The 22,720-nt window shown below is 35.8% G+C and overlaps 1 protein-coding gene across 6 annotated transcripts in view; it reads left to right on the top strand.

Moving 5' to 3' along the window:
- The window catches only part of grin1a (glutamate receptor, ionotropic, N-methyl D-aspartate 1a), a 124,025-nt gene that overhangs the window by 8,931 nt on the left and 92,374 nt on the right, over window positions 1-22,720 (top strand). For all 6 annotated transcript variants that reach the window (XM_079581239.1, XM_079581238.1, XM_079581237.1 and 3 more), the window contains exon 2: window positions 19,028-19,162. In XM_079581239.1, the coding sequence (XP_079437365.1) occupies window positions 19,028-19,162 (135 nt within the window). The remainder of the gene's footprint in view (window positions 1-19,027; window positions 19,163-22,720) is intronic.

Raw genomic sequence — 22,720 nt, 5'->3', positions numbered from 1 at the left:
AGTCTTGTTTTGACTCACTCTGTCTTGAGCACTATTGTTAAGTCTTGTTTTGACTCACTCTGTCTTGACACTATTTTTAAGTCTTGTTTTGACTCACTCTGTCTTGAGCACTATTTTTAAGTCTTGTTTTGACTCACTCTGTCTTGAGCACTATTGTTAAGTCTTGTTTTGACTCACTCTGTCTTGACACTATTTTTAAGTCTTGTTTTGACTCACTCTGTCTTGAGCACTATTGTTAAGTCTTGTTTTGACTCGCTCTGTCTTGAGCACTATTTCACTCTGTCTTGAGCACTATTGTTAAGTCTTGTTTTGACTCGCTCTGTCTTGAGCACTATTTCACTCTGTCTTGAGCACTATTTTTAAGTCTTGTTTTGACTCACTCTGTCTTGAGCACTATTTCACTCTGTCTTGAGCTCTATTGTTAAGTCTTGTTTGGACTCGCTCTGTCTTGAGCACTATTGTTAAGTCTTGTTTTGACTCACTCTGTCTTGAGCTCTATTGTTAAGTCTTGTTTGGACTCGCTCTGTCTTGAGCACTATTGTTAAGTCTTGTTTTGACTCACTCTGTCTTGAGCTCTATTGTTAAGTCTTGTTTTGACTCGCTCTGTCTTGAGCTCTATTGTTAAGTCTTGTTTTGACTCACTCTGTCTTGAGCTCTATTGTTAAGTCTTGTTTTGACTCACTCTGTCTTGAGCTCTATTGTTAAGTCTTGTTTGGACTCGCTCTGTCTTGAGCACTATTGTTAAGTCTTGTTTGGACTCACTCTGTCTTGAGCTCTATTGTTAAGTCTTGTTTTGACTCACTCTGTCTTGAGCACTATTGTTAAGTCTTGTTTGGACTCGCTCTGTCTTGAGCACTATTGTTAAGTCTTGTTTTGACTCGCTCTGTCTTGAGCTCTATTGTTAAGTCTTGTTTTGACTCGCTCTGTCTTGAGCACTATTGTTAAGTCTTGTTTGGACTCGCTCTGTCTTGAGCACTATTGTTAAGTCTTGTTTTGACTCACTCTGTCTTGAGCTCTATTGTTAAGTCTTGTTTTGACTCACTCTGTCTTGAGCTCTATTGTTAAGTCTTGTTTGGACTCGCTCTGTCTTGAGCACTATTGTTAAGTCTTGTTTTGACTCACTCTGTCTTGAGCTCTATTGTTAAGTCTTGTTTTGACTCGCTCTGTCTTGAGCTCTATTGTTAAGTCTTGTTTGGACTCGCTCTGTCTTGAGCTCTATTGTTAAGTCTTGTTTTGACTCACTCTGTCTTGAGCACTATTGTTAAGTCTTGTTTGGACTCGCTCTGTCTTGAGCTCTATTGTTAAGTCTTGTTTTGACTCACTCTGTCTTGAGCACTATTGTTAAGTCTTGTTTTGACTCACTCTGTCTTGAGCTCTATTGTTAAGTCTTGTTTTGACTCGCTCTGTCTTGAGCTCTATTGTTAAGTCTTGTTTGGACTCGCTCTGTCTTGAGCTCTATTGTTAAGTCTTGTTTTGACTCACTCTGTCTTGAGCACTATTGTTAAGTCTTGTTTGGACTCGCTCTGTCTTGAGCTCTATTGTTAAGTCTTGTTTTGACTCACTCTGTCTTGAGCACTATTGTTAAGTCTTGTTTTGACTCACTCTGTCTTGAGCACTATTGTTAAGTCTTGTTTTGACTCACTCTGTCTTGAGCTCTATTGTTAAGTCTTGTTTTGACTCGCTCTGTCTTGAGCTCTATTGTTAAGTCTTGTTTGGACTCGCTCTGTCTTGAGCTCTATTGTTAAGTCTTGTTTTGACTCACTCTGTCTTGAGCTCTATTGTTAAGTCTTGTTTGGACTCGCTCTGTCTTGAGCACTATTGTTAAGTCTTGTTTGGACTCACTCTGTCTTGAGCTCTATTGTTAAGTCTTGTTTTGACTCACTCTGTCTTGAGCACTATTGTTAAGTCTTGTTTGGACTCGCTCTGTCTTGAGCACTATTGTTAAGTCTTGTTTTGACTCACTCTGTCTTGAGCTCTATTGTTAAGTCTTGTTTTGACTCACTCTGTCTTGAGCTCTATTGTTAAGTCTTGTTTGGACTCGCTCTGTCTTGAGCACTATTGTTAAGTCTTGTTTGGACTCGCTCTGTCTTGAGCACTATTGTTAAGTCTTGTTTTGACTCGCTCTGTCTTGAGCTCTATTGTTAAGTCTTGTTTTGACTCGCTCTGTCTTGAGCACTATTGTTAAGTCTTGTTTGGACTCGCTCTGTCTTGAGCACTATTGTTAAGTCTTGTTTTGACTCACTCTGTCTTGAGCACTATTGTTAAGTCTTGTTTTGACTCACTCTGTCTTGAACACTATTGTTAAGTCTTGTTTTGACTCACTCTGTCTTGAACACTATTGTTAAGTCTTGTTTTGACTCACTCTGTCTTGAGCTCTATTGTTAAGTCTTGTTTTGACTCGCTCTGTCTTGAGCTCTATTGTTAAGTCTTGTTTGGACTCGCTCTGTCTTGAGCACTATTGTTAAGTCTTGTTTTGACTCACTCTGTCTTGAGCTCTATTGTTAAGTCTTGTTTTGACTCACTCTGTCTTGAGCTCTATTGTTAAGTCTTGTTTGGACTCGCTCTGTCTTGAGCACTATTGTTAAGTCTTGTTTGGACTCGCTCTGTCTTGAGCACTATTGTTAAGTCTTGTTTGGACTCGCTCTGTCTTGAGCACTATTGTTAAGTCTTGTTTTGACTCGCTCTGTCTTGAGCTCTATTGTTAAGTCTTGTTTTGACTCGCTCTGTCTTGAGCACTATTGTTAAGTCTTGTTTGGACTCGCTCTGTCTTGAGCACTATTGTTAAGTCTTGTTTTGACTCGCTCTGTCTTGAGCTCTATTGTTAAGTCTTGTTTTGACTCGCTCTGTCTTGAGCACTATTGTTAAGTCTTGTTTGGACTCGCTCTGTCTTGAGCACTATTGTTAAGTCTTGTTTTGACTCACTCTGTCTTGAGCACTATTGTTAAGTCTTGTTTTGACTCACTCTGTCTTGAACACTATTGTTAAGTCTTGCTTTGACTCACTCTGTCTTGAGCTCTATTGTTAAGTCTTGTTTTGACTCGCTCTGTCTTGAGCTCTATTGTTAAGTCTTGTTTGGACTCGCTCTGTCTTGAGCACTATTTCACTCTGTCTTGAGCACTATTGTTAAGTCTTGTTTTGACTCGCTCTGTCTTGAGCACTATTTCACTCTGTCTTGAGCACTATTTTTAAGTCTTGTTTTGACTCACTCTGTCTTGAGCACTATTTCACTCTGTCTTGAGCACTATTGTTAAGTCTTGTTTTGACTCACTCTGTCTTGAGCTCTATTGTTAAGTCTTGTTTGGACTCGCTCTGTCTTGAGCACTATTGTTAAGTCTTGTTTTGACTCACTCTGTCTTGAGCTCTATTGTTAAGTCTTGTTTTGACTCGCTCTGTCTTGAGCTCTATTGTTAAGTCTTGTTTTGACTCACTCTGTCTTGAGCTCTATTGTTAAGTCTTGTTTTGACTCACTCTGTCTTGAGCTCTATTGTTAAGTCTTGTTTGGACTCGCTCTGTCTTGAGCACTATTGTTAAGTCTTGTTTGGACTCACTCTGTCTTGAGCTCTATTGTTAAGTCTTGTTTTGACTCACTCTGTCTTGAGCACTATTGTTAAGTCTTGTTTGGACTCGCTCTGTCTTGAGCACTATTGTTAAGTCTTGTTTGGACTCGCTCTGTCTTGAGCACTATTGTTAAGTCTTGTTTTGACTCGCTCTGTCTTGAGCTCTATTGTTAAGTCTTGTTTTGACTCACTCTGTCTTGAGCTCTATTGTTAAGTCTTGTTTGGACTCGCTCTGTCTTGAGCTCTATTGTTAAGTCTTGTTTTGACTCACTCTGTCTTGAGCTCTATTGTTAAGTCTTGTTTGGACTCGCTCTGTCTTGAGCACTATTGTTAAGTCTTGTTTTGACTCACTCTGTCTTGAGCACTATTGTTAAGTCTTGTTTTGACTCACTCTGTCTTGAGCTCTATTGTTAAGTCTTGTTTGGACTCGCTCTGTCTTGAGCTCTATTGTTAAGTCTTGTTTTGACTCACTCTGTCTTGAGCTCTATTGTTAAGTCTTGTTTGGACTCACTCTGTCTTGAGCTCTATTGTTAAGTCTTGTTTTGACTCACTCTGTCTTGAGCACTATTGTTAAGTCTTGTTTTGACTCACTCTGTCTTGAACACTATTGTTAAGTCTTGCTTTGACTCACTCTGTCTTGAGCTCTATTGTTAAGTCTTGTTTTGACTCACTCTGTCTTGAGCTCTATTGTTAAGTCTTGTTTGGACTCGCTCTGTCTTGAGCACTATTGTTAAGTCTTGTTTTGACTCACTCTGTCTTGAGCTCTATTGTTAAGTCTTGTTTTGACTCGCTCTGTCTTGAGCTCTATTGTTAAGTCTTGTTTGGACTCGCTCTGTCTTGAGCACTATTTCACTCTGTCTTGAGCACTATTTTTAAGTCTTGTTTTGACTCACTCTGTCTTGAGCACTATTTCACTCTGTCTTGAGCACTATTGTTAAGTCTTGTTTTGACTCACTCTGTCTTGAGCTCTATTGTTAAGTCTTGTTTGGACTCGCTCTGTCTTGAGCACTATTGTTAAGTCTTGTTTTGACTCACTCTGTCTTGAGCTCTATTGTTAAGTCTTGTTTTGACTCGCTCTGTCTTGAGCTCTATTGTTAAGTCTTGTTTTGACTCACTCTGTCTTGAGCTCTATTGTTAAGTCTTGTTTTGACTCACTCTGTCTTGAGCTCTATTGTTAAGTCTTGTTTGGACTCGCTCTGTCTTGAGCACTATTGTTAAGTCTTGTTTGGACTCACTCTGTCTTGAGCTCTATTGTTAAGTCTTGTTTTGACTCACTCTGTCTTGAGCACTATTGTTAAGTCTTGTTTGGACTCGCTCTGTCTTGAGCACTATTGTTAAGTCTTGTTTGGACTCGCTCTGTCTTGAGCACTATTGTTAAGTCTTGTTTTGACTCGCTCTGTCTTGAGCTCTATTGTTAAGTCTTGTTTTGACTCACTCTGTCTTGAGCTCTATTGTTAAGTCTTGTTTGGACTCGCTCTGTCTTGAGCTCTATTGTTAAGTCTTGTTTTGACTCACTCTGTCTTGAGCTCTATTGTTAAGTCTTGTTTGGACTCGCTCTGTCTTGAGCACTATTGTTAAGTCTTGTTTTGACTCACTCTGTCTTGAGCACTATTGTTAAGTCTTGTTTTGACTCACTCTGTCTTGAGCTCTATTGTTAAGTCTTGTTTGGACTCGCTCTGTCTTGAGCTCTATTGTTAAGTCTTGTTTTGACTCACTCTGTCTTGAGCTCTATTGTTAAGTCTTGTTTGGACTCACTCTGTCTTGAGCTCTATTGTTAAGTCTTGTTTGGACTCGCTCTGTCTTGAGCACTATTGTTAAGTCTTGTTTGGACTCACTCTGTCTTGAGCTCTATTGTTAAGTCTTGTTTGGACTCGCTCTGTCTTGAGCTCTATTGTTAAGTCTTGTTTTGACTCACTCTGTCTTGAACACTATTGTTAAGTCTTGCTTTGACTCACTCTGTCTTGAGCTCTATTGTTAAGTCTTGTTTGGACTCGCTCTGTCTTGAGCACTATTGTTAAGTCTTGTTTGGACTCGCTCTGTCTTGAGCTCTATTGTTAAGTCTTGTTTTGACTCACTCTGTCTTGAGCTCTATTGTTAAGTCTTGTTTTGACTCACTCTGTCTTGAGCACTATTGTTAAGTCTTGTTTTGACTCGCTCTGTCTTGAGCTCTATTGTTAAGTCTTGTTTTGACTCACTCTGTCTTGAGCACTATTGTTAAGTCTTGTTTTGACTCACTCTGTCTTGAGCTCTATTGTTAAGTCTTGTTTTGACTCGCTCTGTCTTGAGCTCTATTGTTAAGTCTTGTTTGGACTCGCTCTGTCTTGAGCTCTATTGTTAAGTCTTGTTTTGACTCACTCTGTCTTGAGCTCTATTGTTAAGTCTTGTTTGGACTCGCTCTGTCTTGAGCACTATTGTTAAGTCTTGTTTGGACTCGCTCTGTCTTGAGCACTATTGTTAAGTCTTGTTTGGACTCGCTCTGTCTTGAGCACTATTGTTAAGTCTTGTTTGGACTCACTCTGTCTTGAGCTCTATTGTTAAGTCTTGTTTGGACTCGCTCTGTCTTGAGCTCTATTGTTAAGTCTTGTTTTGACTCACTCTGTCTTGAGCACTATTGTTAAGTCTTGTTTTGACTCGCTCTGTCTTGAGCTCTATTGTTAAGTCTTGTTTTGACTCACTCTGTCTTGAGCACTATTGTTAAGTCTTGTTTTGACTCACTCTGTCTTGAGCACTATTGTTAAGTCTTGTTTTGACTCGCTCTGTCTTGAGCTCTATTGTTAAGTCTTGTTTTGACTCGCTCTGTCTTGAGCTCTATTGTTAAGTCTTGTTTGGACTCACTCTGTCTTGAGCTCTATTGTTAAGTCTTGTTTGGACTCGCTCTGTCTTGAGCTCTATTGTTAAGTCTTGTTTTGACTCACTCTGTCTTGAGCTCTATTGTTAAGTCTTGTTTGGACTCACTCTGTCTTGAGCTCTATTGTTAAGTCTTGTTTGGACTCGCTCTGTCTTGAGCACTATTTCACTCTGTCTTGAGCACTATTGTTAAGTCTTGTTTTGACTCACTCTGTCTTGAGCTCTATTGTTAAGTCTTGTTTGGACTCACTCTGTCTTGAGCTCTATTGTTAAGTCTTGTTTGGACTCGCTCTGTCTTGAGCTCTATTGTTAAGTCTTGTTTGGACTCGCTCTGTCTTGAGCTCTATTGTTAAGTCTTGTTTTGACTCACTCTGTCTTGAACACTATTGTTAAGTCTTGCTTTGACTCACTCTGTCTTGAGCTCTATTGTTAAGTCTTGTTTGGACTCGCTCTGTCTTGAGCACTATTGTTAAGTCTTGTTTGGACTCGCTCTGTCTTGAGCTCTATTGTTAAGTCTTGTTTTGACTCGCTCTGTCTTGAGCTCTATTGTTAAGTCTTGTTTTGACTCGCTCTGTCTTGAGCTCTATTGTTAAGTCTTGTTTTGACTCACTCTGTCTTGAGCTCTATTGTTAAGTCTTGCTTTGACTCACTCTGTCTTGAGCACTATTGTTAAGTCTTGTTTTGACTCACTCTGTCTTGAGCTCTATTGTTAAGTCTTGTTTGGACTCGCTCTGTCTTGAGCTCTATTGTTAAGTCTTGTTTGGACTCACTCTGTCTTGAGCTCTATTGTTAAGTCTTGTTTGGACTCGCTCTGTCTTGAGCACTATTGTTAAGTCTTGTTTTGACTCACTCTGTCTTGAGCTCTATTGTTAAGTCTTGTTTTGACTCGCTCTGTCTTGAGCACTATTGTTAAGTCTTGTTTTGACTCACTCTGTCTTGAACACTATTGTTAAGTCTTGTTTTGACTCACTCTGTCTTGAACACTATTTTTAAGTCTTGTTTTGACTCACTCTCTGTCTTGAGCTCTATTGTTAAGTCTTGTTTGGACTCGCTCTGTCTTGAGCACTATTTCACTCTGTCTTGAGCACTATTTTTAAGTCTTGCTTTGACTCACTCTGTCTTGAGCACTATTTTTAAGTCTTGCTTTGACTCACTCTGTCTTGAGCACTATTGTTAAGTCTTGCTTTGACTCACTCTGTCTTGAGCACTATTGTTAAGTCTTGCTTTGACTCACTCTGTCTTGAGCACTATTTTTAAGTCTTGCTTTGACTCACTCTGTCTTGAGCACTATTGTTAAGTCTTGCTTTGACTCACTCTGTCTTGAGCACTATTTTTAAGTCTTGCTTTGACTCACTCTGTCTTGAGCACTATTGTTAAGTCTTGCTTTGACTCACTCTGTCTTGAGCACTATTGTTAAGTCTTGCTTTGACTCACTCTGTCTTGAGCAATGCCAGAGTTGTACATAAAATAAAAGTATTTCTCCCATTTAACCCTAAAAATGTTAAAAGTACTTTCCGATTCGTGTCATTTTGTTTCTCACAATCACCTTGAGGGCCAGAGGTTCTGTGCTGGAGGGCCGGGTTTGGCTCCCGGGCCTGACGTTGCCTGTATGTCCACACAGTAACCTGCTCTGCACGGGCCGCCCTCTCCGCCGTGTGTGTCGGCTCGCGGTCCTGTAACTAATGCAGAGTGAAGTGTTGGCGTTGGCGACGATGTGAAGCGCCTTTTAAAACGTTGCCCTGCGCTGCTCTGTCGCGGCGCTTTGTCTTTGCTCGCTCTGAGGGGGGGGGGGGGTTAATGCTCGTAATTACACTTCCCCTCGGATGCAGTAGTAATGTAATGTATCGGTGTTGTATGATGCTATGGTATGTGCTTTATGACTCCACGGTCTAGATCAAGCCAGTTCCTGTATGAAAGTATGGGCCAGGTATGACTTTTGACTGACTGCACTACAAAAAGTAAATATCCAGCATTGGCTTAAATGACTTGAATTGAGGAAATGTTTCTTGTTTTGAGCGGTTTTCACTCGTTTAGACACTTTTCCTGATCGGACCAAGTTTACTTTGCTTGTTTGAGGACATTTCAGACCAGTTCTAGGGTAAATCTCGCTTTGAATAAGAAAGTAAAATTGCCAATGAGATAAGACCGATTTTCTGACCCCATTGGCAAAGAAAATGACCTGAAATAAGGACGAAATGTATCGAAACGAGTCAGAAACATCTCAGAACAAGTGAAATAATCCAGGACAAATGCCCAACAACTTCTTAACCAGTCAAAACAACTAACATTTGGATTATTGTGCTCAAATTGAGATGTTTATACTGATCTATTTGATAAAAAATTTACGAAAAAACGACAAAAAAAAAGCCAAAATATGATGAAATATGACTAAAAAATGACAAAAAAGTGATACAAATTTGACAAAAAATGACTAAAATGTGTTAAAAAATGGACGAAAAAATTGCCAAAATGTGACAAAAAATGACAAAAATGGACGAAAAAATGGACGAAAAAATGGACGAAAAAATTACCAAAAAATTGCAAAAAAAATGACAAATATGATAAAAAATGGACAAAACAATTGCAAAGAAATGACAAAAATGTGATAAAAAATTTACAAAAAATTTACTAAAATTTGACAACAAAATTACAAAAATTTGGAAAATAATTTACAAAAAAATTACAAAAAAATTATAAACATTCGATATAAATGTGACAAAAAAAATGACTAAAATGTGACAAAAATGTGATTAAAAAAATTGACGAAAAAATGACCAAAATGTGACAGAAAATGACAAAAAATGACAAAAAAATGACAAAAATTCGATATAAATGTGACCAAAAATTGACCAAAAAAATTACAAAAATGTGATAATAAATGGACGAAAAAATGACAAAAAAAATTACACAAATGTGACATAATGTGACTACAAAATGACAAAAATGTGATAACAATTTGACAAAAAAAATGACAAAATTGACAAAAAATCAACAAAAAAGGACAAAAAAAAGACAAAAATTTGATTAAAAAAATGACCAAAAAGTGACAAAAATATGACAAAATTTGACTAAAAATGACAAAAATGTGATACAAATTTGACCAAAAATTGACAAAAAAATGACAAAAATGTGATAATAAATGGACGAAAAAATGACAAAAAAATTACACAAATGTGACAAAATGTGACTGAAAAATGACAAAAATGTGATAACAATTTGACAAAAAAAAGACAAAAAATTGACAAAAAATTGACAAAAATGAGTTGAACGCCCAACAAAAAAAATGATGGAAAAAAAATGTGATGACGTGAGGAAAAAGACCCTCTCTGTTCCGGCGGGGGGTTAGGTAAAAGATGATTCACTGTAATACTATCATCATTGAAACAAGCCTAAATAACCTTGTGTCTGGACTCGGCCTGGTTCCGACGCTTCCGTGTGAATCTCATACAAACTCCAGTGCGTAATTCCAGCCCCTGTGAAGCTTTTTTTTGTGCGTCGCCCTTTTCTTCCTGATGGTTTGTTTCCCGTGCTTCACAGCTCATTAGCCTCCAGATGAGACGGAGCTTAAAACACGAGCAAAAAGAGCAGATCTGACGCGTCGGCCTCGCGGCAGTAATCGCGTCCTCCACGGAGCACGGAGAGGCGGCTCAGGCCCCGTAATCAGAACAACGTCTGATCGAGGCCAATGTGAGTCCTCCACGGAGCACGGAGAGGCGGCTCGGGCCCCGTAATCAGAACAACGTCTGATCGAGGCCAATGTGAGTCCTCCACGGAGCACGGAGAGGCGGCTCAGGCCCCGTAATCAGAACAACATCTGATCCAGGCCAATGTGAGTCCTACAGGGAGACGAGAGGGGGCGGGGGTGGAGACGAGAGGGGGCGGGGGTGGAGACGGGGGGGGGGCGGGGGTGGATACGAGAGGGGGCGGGGGTGGAGACGGGGGGGCGTTTTGTTCCTATCGGTGAACAAAACAGTGCTGATTGGAAGTGGAAGTAACTTAACCTCTTAACTCCCACCTGAACGGATTCCAATTTTCTCCAGTTTGGCTTTACCCTAATCAAAAAGCTTCTAGGGAAAAAAGCACCAAAACAGCCACAAAAAATGAGAAGAAAACAAGGATGTAAACGCAAGAGACAAAAACTCAACCAAAATGTGACAAAAATTCAATAAAATATGACAAAAATTCAATAAAAAAGTGACAAAAAATCAACAAAAATGTGACAAAAATGTGACAAAAAAGTGACGAAAATTCAACAAAATGTGACAAAAATTCAACAAAAATGTGACAAAAATTCAACAAAAACTCAACAAAAATGTGACAAAAATTAAACTAAAAAGTGACAAAAATGTGACAAAAATGTGACAAAAAAGTGACAAAAAAGTGACGAAAATTCAACAAAAATGTGACAAAAACTCAACAAAAATTCAACAAAAATTCAACAAAAATGTGACAAAAATTCAACAAAAATGTGACAAAAATTCAACAAAAATGTGACAAAAACTCAACAAAAATGTGACAAAAACTCAAACCAAAAAGTGACAAAAATTCAACCAAAAAGTGACAAAAACTCAACCAAAAAGTGACAAAAACTCAACTAAAAAGTGACAAAAACTCGACAAAAACTCAACCAAAAAGTGACAAAAATTCAACAAAAATGTGACAAAAACTCAACCGAAATGTGACAAAAACTCAACAAAAAATCAACAAAAATGTGAGAAAAATTCAACAAAAATGTGATAAAATTCAACAAAAATGTGACAAAAATTCAACAAAAATGTGACAAAAATTCAACAAAAATGTGACAAAAATTCAACAAAAATGTGACAAAAATTCAACAAAAATGTGACAAAAACTCAACAAAAATGTGACAAAAACTCAACAAAAATGTGACAAAAACTCAAACCAAAAAGTGACAAAAATTCAACCAAAAAGTGACAAAAACTCAACCAAAAAGTGACAAAAACTCAACTAAAAAGTGACAAAAACTCGACAAAAACTCAACCAAAAAGTGACAAAAATTCAACAAAAATGTGACAAAAACTCAACCGAAATGTGACAAAAACTCAACAAAAAATCAACAAAAATGTGAGAAAAATTCAACAAAAATGTGACAAAAATTCAACAAAAATGTGACAAAAATTCAACAAAAATGTGACAAAAATTCAACAAAAATGTGACAAAAATTCAACAAAAATGTGACAAAAATTCAACAAAAATGTGACAAAAATTAAACAAAAATGTGACAAAAACTCAACAAAAATGTGACAAAAAACTCAACAAAAATGTGACAAAAACTCAAACCAAAAAGTGACAAAAATTCAACCAAAAAGTGACAAAAACTCAACCAAAAAGTGACAAAAACTCAACTAAAAAGTGACAAAAACTCGACAAAAACTCAACCAAAAAGTGACAAAAATTCAACAAAAATGTGACAAAAACTCAACCGAAATGTGACAAAAACTCAACAAAAAATCAACAAAAATGTGAGAAAAATTCAACAAAAATGTGATAAAATTCAACAAAAATGTGACAAAAATTCAACAAAAATGTGACAAAAATTCAACAAAAATGTGACAAAAATTCAATAAAAACGTGACAAAAACTCGACAAAAATTCAACTAAAAAGTGACAAAAACTCAACAAAAATGTGACAAAAACTCGACAAAAACTCAACCAAAAAGTGACAAAAACTCAACAAAAATGTGACAAAAACTCAACTAAAAAGTGACAAAAATTCAACCAAAAAGTGACAAAAACTCAACCGAAAAGTGACAAAAACTCAACAAAAATGTGACAAAAACTCGACAAAAAATCAACAAAAATGTGAGAAAAATTCAACAAAAATGTGACAAAAATTCAACAAAAATGTGAGAAAAATTCAACAAAAATGTTACAAAAACTCAATAAAAATGTGACAAAAATTCAATAAAAACGTGACAAAAACTCAACTAAAAAGTGACAAAAACTCAACCAAAAAGTGACAAAAATTCAACCAAAAAGTGACAAAAAATCAACCAAAAAGTGACAAAAACTCAACAAAAATGTGACAAAAATTCAACAAAAATGTGACAAAAATTCAACAAAAATGTGACAAAAACTCAACAAAAATGTGACAAAAAATGAATAAAAATTTGACAAAAATGTGACAAAAATTCAACAAAATTTCAACAAAAGCTCAACCAAAAAGTGACAAAAATGTGACAAAAACTCAACAACAAAATGACAAAAACGCGAGGAAAAAGATCAGTTTTGTGGGTCTTAGCTTTCAAATGACATGTTCCACAGGCCTACAGCCAAAGAGGACAGCATACATTCAGTTTAGTTGGGTGTTAAGAGGTTAAAATAAGCAACATTCACACAAACACCAGAGATTCCTCAGTTTTCTGCATCGTCCCAGTTCATAATCCATTAATGATGCACGAGCTCGATCATAGATTTGTTTGAAGAATAACAGTTGAACAGTATATGAGCCGACGCAGGACTGAACAGAGGCGCTTGTGCTTCCTAAAGCCGGCGTCTGAGCGGGAGCAGATGGGGAACTCGCCTCGGAGCGTTTCTTGGATGATAGAGCAGCGTTCTGACCCAACCATACGGGAAGATATTGTCCAATAATCTCCCGCCTCCTGCTCCTGTGCCTGGAACCATCTCTCAGACACATTATTATCTGCTTTGTGTCACGCCAGGATGAATACGTCTCCCTTTGAGAATGGTCTGGGGCAATACGGGTTTAGATTCCCTTTGCACTGGAACCAGTTCAGCTTTACGCAAATCTAAAAGCTTCCTGAGAACAGACACAGAGTTATATGTTTTAACCTCTTAACTCCCGCCTGAACCGAGAGCAGAAAACTCATCTAAATGGATCTTTTTCCTCACGTCATCACATTGATTTTCCATCATTTTTCTATGATTTTCAACTCATTTTTGTAACTTTTTGGTCATTTTTTTGTCAAATAGTACATTTTTTGTCCTTTTGTTGTCACATTTTTGTCAATTTTTTGTCACATTTTTGTCACTTTTTCATAATTTTTAGCCAATTTTTTGTACATTTTTCATATTTTTTTGTCAGTTTTTTGTTTACATTTTCTCACATTTTTGTACATTTTTTATCACATTTCTGTCATTTTTTCGTCAATTTTTATCAATTTTTTGTCATTTTTTATCACATTTATTGTCATTTTTTTGTCATTTTTTAGTCAATTTTTTATCAATTTTTTGACATTTTTTATCACATTTATTGTCATTTTTTAGTCATTTTTTAGTCAATTTTTTATCAATTTTTTGTCATTTTTTTGTCACATTTTTGTCATTTTCTTTGCCTTTTTTTGTCTTTTTTTGGTCACATTTCTGTCATTTTTTGTCATTTTTTCATGAATTTTTTGTCAAATTTGTGTCAAATTTGTGTCAAATTTGTGTCTATTTATGTGACATTTTTGCCACTTTTTCATAATTTTTTCATCATTTTTTGTAAATTTTTTGTCCTTTTTTTTGGTCATTTTTTTGTCTACGTTTTCTCACTTTTTTGTCAAATTTTTGACATTTTTTTGTGACATTTTTGCCACTTTTTCATCATTTTTTGTACATTTTTCGTCAATTTTTTGTCAGTTATTTGTCCTTTTTTCTCACTTTTTTTTCACAATTTTGTCATTTTTTCATAATTTTTTTGTCAAATTTTTGTCACATTTTTTGTCACATTTTTACCACTTTTTCAGAATTTTTTCAGAATTTTTGTGTGAATTTTTTGTCAAATTTTAGTTATTTTTTGTAATTTTTTTGTCCTTTTTTGTCAATTTTTTGACATTTTGCCACTTTTTCATCATTTTTTGAAAATTGTTTGTACATTTTTTGTCAGTTTTTTGTACTTTTTTTGTCTAAGTTTTCTCACTTTTTTGTCACATTTTTGTCATTTTTCCATAATTTTTTTGTCATTTTTTCGTCACTTTTCTGTCAATGTTTTCCCACTTTTTTGTCACATTTCCATCACTGTTTTCGTCTCAGTTCTGTCACTATTTTCCCACCTTTTTTCCAGAAGCTTTTGGATTGGGGTAAAGCCAAACTGGAGAAAATGTGCTCGGTTCAGGTGGGAGTTAAGGGGTTGAGAAAGCCGAAGTACAGTTGACAGAGACAGTTTTCCTGTTTGTGGAACGTGTTGTAAAAAGTGTCTCTAAAGCAGCAACACTTCGAACCTCTGACTCTCCTGCGTGACGTAAGCTGGTCGGTCAGATGACATTGCAGAATACAAGAACTCACAAAATGATTACTCCTTAAAGTTTTTAATATCCCATTTATCTTCGTCTAAAATGGACTCAATTATTTTAAAAGCTTCGAACGGGCTTTTGAATTGCACGGATTTGTTCTTTGGCAACAGGGCTGTGCCAAAACGTCAGGTCGACACAAGAAAAGAGTGGAAAGTCTGTGTTTTTTTGATGACGGTTCCATGGTGACGAGGCAAAACTGACTTCTGACTTTTGTTAGAAACTATAGCGGCAGAAATATTCCCCATGTTAGGAATTTGTCTCATACTGGTGTAAATGAAAACTCACGTGTGCAGGAAGTAACAAACGTGAACCCGGGCCGAGGGGGAGGAGCTTATCCGAGCGTAACTTTGACACAGATTTAGCCACTTTTCAAACCTCCTGTGACCATATTTGGAAACAGGGCAAACAACAAATGTGTCACATTTTGTCACATTTTTTGTCAATTTTTTGTCATTTTTTGTACATTTTTTGTCCTGTTTTGTCAATTTTTCGTGACATTTTTGTCACTTTTTCATCATTTTTTTGGTCATTTTTTGGTCAATTTTTTGCAACTTTTTTCATCATTTTTAGTAAATTTTTGTACATTTTTTGGTCCTTCTTTTGTGACATTTTTGCCACTTTTTCATCATTTTTTGTACCTTTTTTGTCCTTTTTTTGGGTCAGCTTTTTGTCTACGTTTTCTCAGTTTTTTGTCAAATTTTGTCATTTTTTTGTGACATTTTTGCCACTTTTTCATAATTTTTTGTACATTTTTCGTCAATTTTTTGTCAGTTATTTGTCCTTTTTTCTCACTTTTTTGTCAAAATGTTGTCATTTTTGGTCATTTTTTCATAATTTTTTTGTCAAATTTTTGTCAAATTTTTTTCACATTTTACCACTTTTTCATCATTTTTTTGAAAAAATTTCGTACATTTTTGGTCCGATTTTTTGTAAAATGTAAAAAAATGTTGTTATCTTTTACACAAGATAACAACAAATAATCCGGTCCGCGGTAAAAACGAACAGAAACCTGCAGTGACACTGATGTCAAAGCTCCGCTAACAGCAACGAAACACTTCCTGTTGTCCCGACAAAATAAAAGGCGTCAACGTTCCAGCCGCTGGGAGAGGGTTTGAAATGTTCATTAATAAATGAAACTAATATTTTGGTTGTGGTCTTTTTTTCAACGAAAAAGTGACAAAAATTCTACAAAAAGTGACAAAAATTCAACAAAAAAGTGACAAAAATTCTACAAAAAAGTGACAAAGATTCTACAAAAAAGCGACAGAAATTCTACAAAAAATGACAAAAATTCAACCAAAAAGTGACAAAAATTCAACAAAAAAGTGACAAAAATTCAACAAAAATGTGACAAAAATTCAACAAAAAAGTGACAAAAATTCAACAAAAAGTGACAAAAATTCAACAAAAAGTGACAAAAATTCTACAAAAAAGTGACAAAAATTCTACAAAAAATGACAAAAATTCAACCAAAAAGTCACAAAAATTCAACAAAAAAGTGACAAAAATTCTACAAAAAATGACAAAAATTCAACCAAAAAGTCACAAAAAATCAACAAAAATGTGACAAAAATTCAACAAAAATGTGACAAATATTCAACAAAAATGTGACAAAAATTCAACAAAAAAGTGACAAAAATTCAACAAAAAAGTGACAAAAATTCTACAAAAAATGACAAAAATTCAACCAAAAAGTCACAAAAAATCAACAAAAAAGTGACAAAAATTCAACAAAAAAGTGACAAAAATTCTACAAAAAATGACAAAAATTCAACCAAAAAGTCACAAAAAATCAACAAAAAAGTGACAAAAATTCAACAAAAAAGTGACAAAAATTCAACAAAAAAGTGACAAAAATTCAACAAAAAAGTGACAAAAATTCAACAAAAAGTGACAAAAATTCAACAAAAAAGTGATAAAAATTCAACAAAAAATGACAAAAATTCAACAAAAAAGTGATAAAAATTCTACAAAGCTGTAGACTCCTGCCCTCTACAGTAAACTCTCCATAGCCCCCAGTGAGTTTAAGCAGTAATGATGTCGTGGAACAACAAGTTTGAGTATTTTCAGTCGCCTCTTTACTTCATCTCGAAGCCCGTCTACTTGATTCGAGAGATTTTGATGTATTTGAAGTAGACTTGACTGGAGTCCCCCCTTCAGCTTCTGAAAGAGGAACAGCCTCCTCTATCTGAAGTCTCGTCCACTGAGGCGCAACAACAAGGCGCTCAAACAACGCTCTCAAGTGCAACTCCTTCTGAAGCGCGACGGCGGCTTTTCATGTTAAAGCTTAATGCTTAATGTTTAACCTCTTAACTCCCACCTGAACGGATCCCATTTTCTCCAGTTTGGTTTTGCCCTAATCAAAAAGCTTCTTTGGAAAAAACACCAAAATAGCCACAAAAAATAAGAAGAAAGCAAGGAGAAACGCAACAAAAAAGTGACAAAAATTCAACAAAAATGTGACAAAAAATCTACAAAAAAGTGACAAAAATTCAACAAAAATGTGACAAAAATTCAACAAAAAAGTGACAAAAATTCAACAAAAAAGTGACAAAAATTCAACAAAAATGTGACAAAAAAAAAAAAAATAAAGACAAAAATTCAACAAAAAGTGACAAAAATTCAACAAAAATGTGACAAAAATGTCACAAAAATTCTACAAAAATGTGACAAAAATTCTACAAAAAATGACAAAAATTCAACAAAAAGTGACAAAAATTCAACAAAAAAGTGACAAAAAATTAAGAAAAATGAGAAAAACTCAACAAAAAGTGACAAAAATTCAACAAAAATGTGACAAAAATTCAACAAAAAAGTGACAAAAAATCTACAAAAAAGTGACAAAAATTCAACAAAAACGTGATAAAAATTCAACAAAAAAGTGACAAAAATCTACAAAAAAGTGACAAAAATTCAACAAAAAGTGACAAAATTTCAACAAAAATGTGACAAAAAAATCTACAAAAAAGTGACAAAAATTCAACAAAAACGTGACAAAAATTCAACAAAAATGTGACAAAAATTCAACAAAAAAGTGACAAAAAATCTACAAAAAAGTGACAAAAATTCAACAAAAATGTGACAAAAATTCAACAAAAAAGTGACAAAAATTCAACAAAAAAGTGACAAAAATTCAACAAAAATGTGACAAATATTCAACAAAAAAGTGACAAAAATTCAACAAAAAAGTGACAAAAATTCAACAAAAAAGTGACAAAAATTCAACAAAAATGTGACAAAAAATCTACAAAAAAGTGACAAAAATTCAACAAAAATGTGACAAAAATTCAACAAAAATGTGACAAAAATTCAACAAAAATGTGACAAAAATTCAACAAAAAAGTGACAAAAATTCAACAAAAAGTGACAAAAATTCAACAAAAATGTCACAAAAATTCTACAAAAAGTGACAAAAATTCAACAAAAATGTGACAAAAATTCAACAAAAAATCACAAAAAACTCAACCAAAAAATCACAAAAATTCAACAAAAATGTCACAAAAATTCAACAAAAAAGTGACAAAAACTCAACAAAAATGTGACAAAAATTCAACTAAAATGTGACAAAATTCAACAAAAATGTGACAAAATTCAACAAAAATGTGACAAAAATTCAACTAAAATGTGACAAAATTCAACAAAAATGTGACAAAAATTCAACTAAAATGTGACAAAATTCAACAAAAATGTGACAAAAATTCAACAAAAATGTGACAAAAATTCACCTAAAATGTGACAAAATTCAACAAAAATGTGACAAAAATTCAACAAAAAGTGACAAAATTCAACAAAAAAATGACAAAAATTCAACTAAAATGTGACAAAAATTCAACAAAAATGTGACAAAAATTCAACAAAAATGTGCCAAAAATTCAACAAAAATGTGCCAAAAATTCAACAAAAATGTGACAAAAATTCAACAAAAATGTCCAAGGCTGGATGTTTGTGGTTCAGGGCTTTCTCTTGGAGAGGTCAGAGCTGAGCTGTTGAAGGTAAATGCTAACCGGTAGCATGCTAACATCTTAAACACTTTCTTCACAAAAACGTGCGTCTCTGGGGCCGTGTTTTTACTCTTATCTTCTTAAGCAATGATTACAAGTGCATAAAAATGTCACTGTCAATCATTTGTCTTTCTTTTATATCCTGAGTAGAGATATTGTTACATGTTGTAGTACTGCATAATTCTACTTTGCTATTCAAAATGGCCGCCAAAACAACAAAAGTCACATTTTTTATTTTGTTTTCACATTTTATTTTGTAGTTTACGTTAAAGCAGGAACAGGAAACCATGGTAACCCTACAATCAGCCATAACAAAGACTCTTTCCTCAGATGAACTCAGTGTCCGCTGTTGTCTCCGTGTGCCCAGGTTTACGCCATCCTGGTGAGCCACCCTCCCCAGTCCAACGACCACCTGACGCCCACGCCGGTCTCCTACACCGCGGGCTTCTACCGCATCCCAGTGGTCGGCCTGACCACCCGCATGTCCATCTACTCCGACAAGGTGAGTCCAACATGAGCAGGAACGTGACGAACACACTGTGGTGGATTATGGAGCTTTAAAAATGTGGAGGACGGTTTAGTGTTTCCTCTATGACACATCCAGGAAATACAGATTCATTCTCTACTCCAGGGGTCCTCAGACTTTTTTCTCTGAGGGCCACATTATTGTTCCTGACTGTGATGGGGGGCCGGACCAGGTTGACTATAACATATGATTGTATGACCCAGCCCAAAATGCCTCTTTGTGAAGTAGAGATGACTCGCCTGCACGACTATATCCACAAGATCAACACTTGATTCAGGCTCATATTTGTTTCACTGCAGTGGTTTTGCAAAACTAGTTATCAAGTCTTCACACTTTGTTTTAATTTCCATTTGTTTGTATTTTTAAATAAAACATCATTATGTAATGTGACCAAAGTAAGAACACTGCAAAAAGTACCCTCCATAAAACAAGGAAAAAAAATCTTAAAATTAGACATTTTGTTTTGTTTTAAGGATAAAAATTCTGCCAATGGGGTCAGCATTTTTTTTCTTGCTAAGAATTCTTATTTCTAGAATATTTTTCTCATCATAAAACAAGAAAGAAACACTAAATTTAAGCAAATAAATAACTAGAATTAAGCAAAATGTCCTCAGAAAATGGAATAATTTAAGGAAAACATTCTTATTTAGTGAAAAATTGTGGGATATTTTACTTAAATGTTGCTTGATTTAAGTAAAATGTTCTAAATCAAACCCATTTTTGAGCAAAATGTTCTTAATAAATACTAATATTTAAGGAAAATATTGCCCACGCCCGGAGACCCGTCTCCATGAGGTGGAGCCAGGCTGATGGTCAGAATCACCTGCTGGAGGATTCACCTATTGTACATGTTTTAGTGGCAGACACGGGGAGAACATGCTCCACACAGAAAGGCCCCGTCCTGGTGGGAATCGAACCCGAGCTGTGAAGCTGAGGCTCTAACCGCTGTGCCACCGAGCCGCCCACTTTAAAGAATGGAATGTATTTTCTCTCTGTGAGAATCAGTTCTTACATTAAAGGAATAGGCCACCGTTTTTACATACTAAAATATGTTCTTACCTCACTTTAGTCGAGTTAATATATCCCCGTCTGGTCTTTGTCCGTGCGCTCACACATACGCAGCCTCTCCCACATGACACATAGCTCCGAAAAAGCTCACGATAGAAGCTACCAAGCTCTTCCACGTGTTCCCTATTTAAATAAAGTTACGTGAAGTGTTTTCATGCGAAGTATATTTACACAGAAATGTAACATGTCGATTTTATAAGCAAATAAAAAGGGGGACTATATTGTGAGGCGTAATGATACGAGGAGTAAAACGTCCGCGCAGTAACTCCTAAAGGTTATTGACGGAAGTGAGCGGGGGGAAGTCTTTAGGAGTTACTGCGCGGACGTTTTGCTCCTCGTATCATTACGCCTCACAATATAGTCCCCCTTTTTATTTGCTTATAAAATCGACATGCTACATTTCTGTGTAAATATACTTCGCATGAAAACACTTCACGTAACTTTATTTAAATAGGGAACACGTGGAAGAGCTTGGTAGCTTCTATCGTGAGCTTTTTTGGAGCTATGTGACATGTGGGAGAGGCTGCGTATGTGTGAGCGCACGGACAAAGACCAGACGGGGATATATTAACACGTCTAAAGTGAGGTAAGAACATATCTTAGTATGTAAAAACGGTGGCCTATTCCTTTAAGAGTTGTTGATCTTAGTTTTTCTTAAAATAAGAAAAATATTCTTTGTCTAAAACTGAAGAAGATTCAAAAAGTTTTTCTTTCTTGTTACAAGAAAAATTATCATGTTTTTAGCAAATTTATCTGAACAAGAAATGGCTGGATTTTATTTCCTAAAATAAGATTTTTTTTCTCAAGAAAACTTTGCTCAGCAAAACATTGTTACTTTTTAGGGAAAAAACAAGAACTTATTTCTTAAAGTAAGACATTTTTTACTTGCTTAGAATCCACTTTTTGCAGTGAACTTCTTACACTTGTGCTTTACAAGCCTGAGTCACAAGTTTCTCAAAGTACTGTAGTCATTATTCATTCTCTCCACACTCTGGGGTTAAGCTTCATTTACCACGTGGCTGTAATGTGTTTATATTATGATCTCTTATGTCAGTGCCCTCTGCTGGACACCTGTGGAATGATTTTTTATTTATTCAAATTGCCCCCTAGTGGCTGGAATGAGTAAACTGGTTATTTAGTTACAATATCCTAACTCCGCGCAGGAATGGGCTAGAAACATACTCTTTTTTTTTGACATACTCAGGGATTGTGCTCTACAAGTCGGGGGCTGAATTAAATCATCTCACGGGCCGGATTTGTTCCGCGGGCCGTAGTTTGAGGACCCTGCTCTACACAGTGATCAGACTTTGTGCTCTTCTGGAAGTGTCAGTACTATACAAGTCTGTGGTAAATAAAGGGAAAATGGGAGGGTGCATCAAGGTGAATAGCGCTTCATTCCCATCATTTTCATTGAATACAAGGCCCCCATTCTGGTCTCAGAGTGGAGCCCATGGAGCACTTTGTGGCACTGTGCACAAACATCTTCAGAATGCCTGTCTAATGTCGTCACCTTAATAAACGGAACAGCTGTCAGTGTGTGCCGTTTACAGTCGGAGCCGGGACCATTTCTGTTTGATTGTGATTAAGTTTGGCATCTGTTTGCTTCACAGACAATCTGCTCTGAGCGGGGAGTGTCTCGAGCTGCAATACTCACCATCCAAATTACAATAAGAACAGCAGTGATTCTAACACACTGCAGGAGTTATCATTAAAGCAAAAAAGACACTGATTTAAAGTTAATAAATGTACTAATTATGAACAGGGGCCAGTTGTGAATGAGATATTACAAATTTTAGTCTCATCGTGTAAAGAAAGCAGCAACCTCCCTCTCTCTTGGTACAGCTGTGTTTTTTGCCTCTGTTCCAAACTGTTTTACTGGATGCTTTTGTGTGTCTTTGCTGTGTTTTTGTGAGGTTGAACGGATCCCATTTTCTCCAGTTTGGCTTTACCCTAATCAAAAAGGCTTCTTGGGGATAAAGCACCAAAACAGCCACAAAACATGAGAAGAAAACAAGGATGTAAACGCGACAAAGATGTGACACAAACTCAACCAAAAAGTGACAAAAGTTTAACAAAAACGTCACAAAAAATCAAGAAAAATTCACCAAAAATTCACCAAAAAGTGACAAAAATTAAACAAAAAAGTGACAAAAATTCAACAAAAAGTGACAAAAATTCAACAAAAATGTGACAAAATTTTAACAAAAAAGTGACAAATATTCAAGAGAAATGTGACAAAATTTTTAAAAAAATGTGACACAAATTTAACAAAAATCCATCCATCCATTTCCTCCTCTTTATCCGGGGCCGGGTCGCGGGGGCAGCAGTCTCAGCAGAGATGCCCAGACTTTGGTCTTGATCCTCCTTTTCTTTAATGCGTCTCGTACTTTCATTTAAGTTTGGCGAAGTTTTTTCCACCTTGACACCGCGCTGCGACGACCGCGGCTGTTCATTTTCTCGCTAAAC

This window comes from Gobius niger (assembly GCF_951799975.1).
Source record: "Gobius niger genome assembly, chromosome: 22".
NCBI lineage: Eukaryota > Metazoa > Chordata > Actinopteri > Gobiiformes > Gobiidae > Gobius > Gobius niger.
The sequence above is the reverse complement of the archived record's forward strand: the minus strand, read 5'-3'. Positions and strand labels throughout refer to the sequence as shown.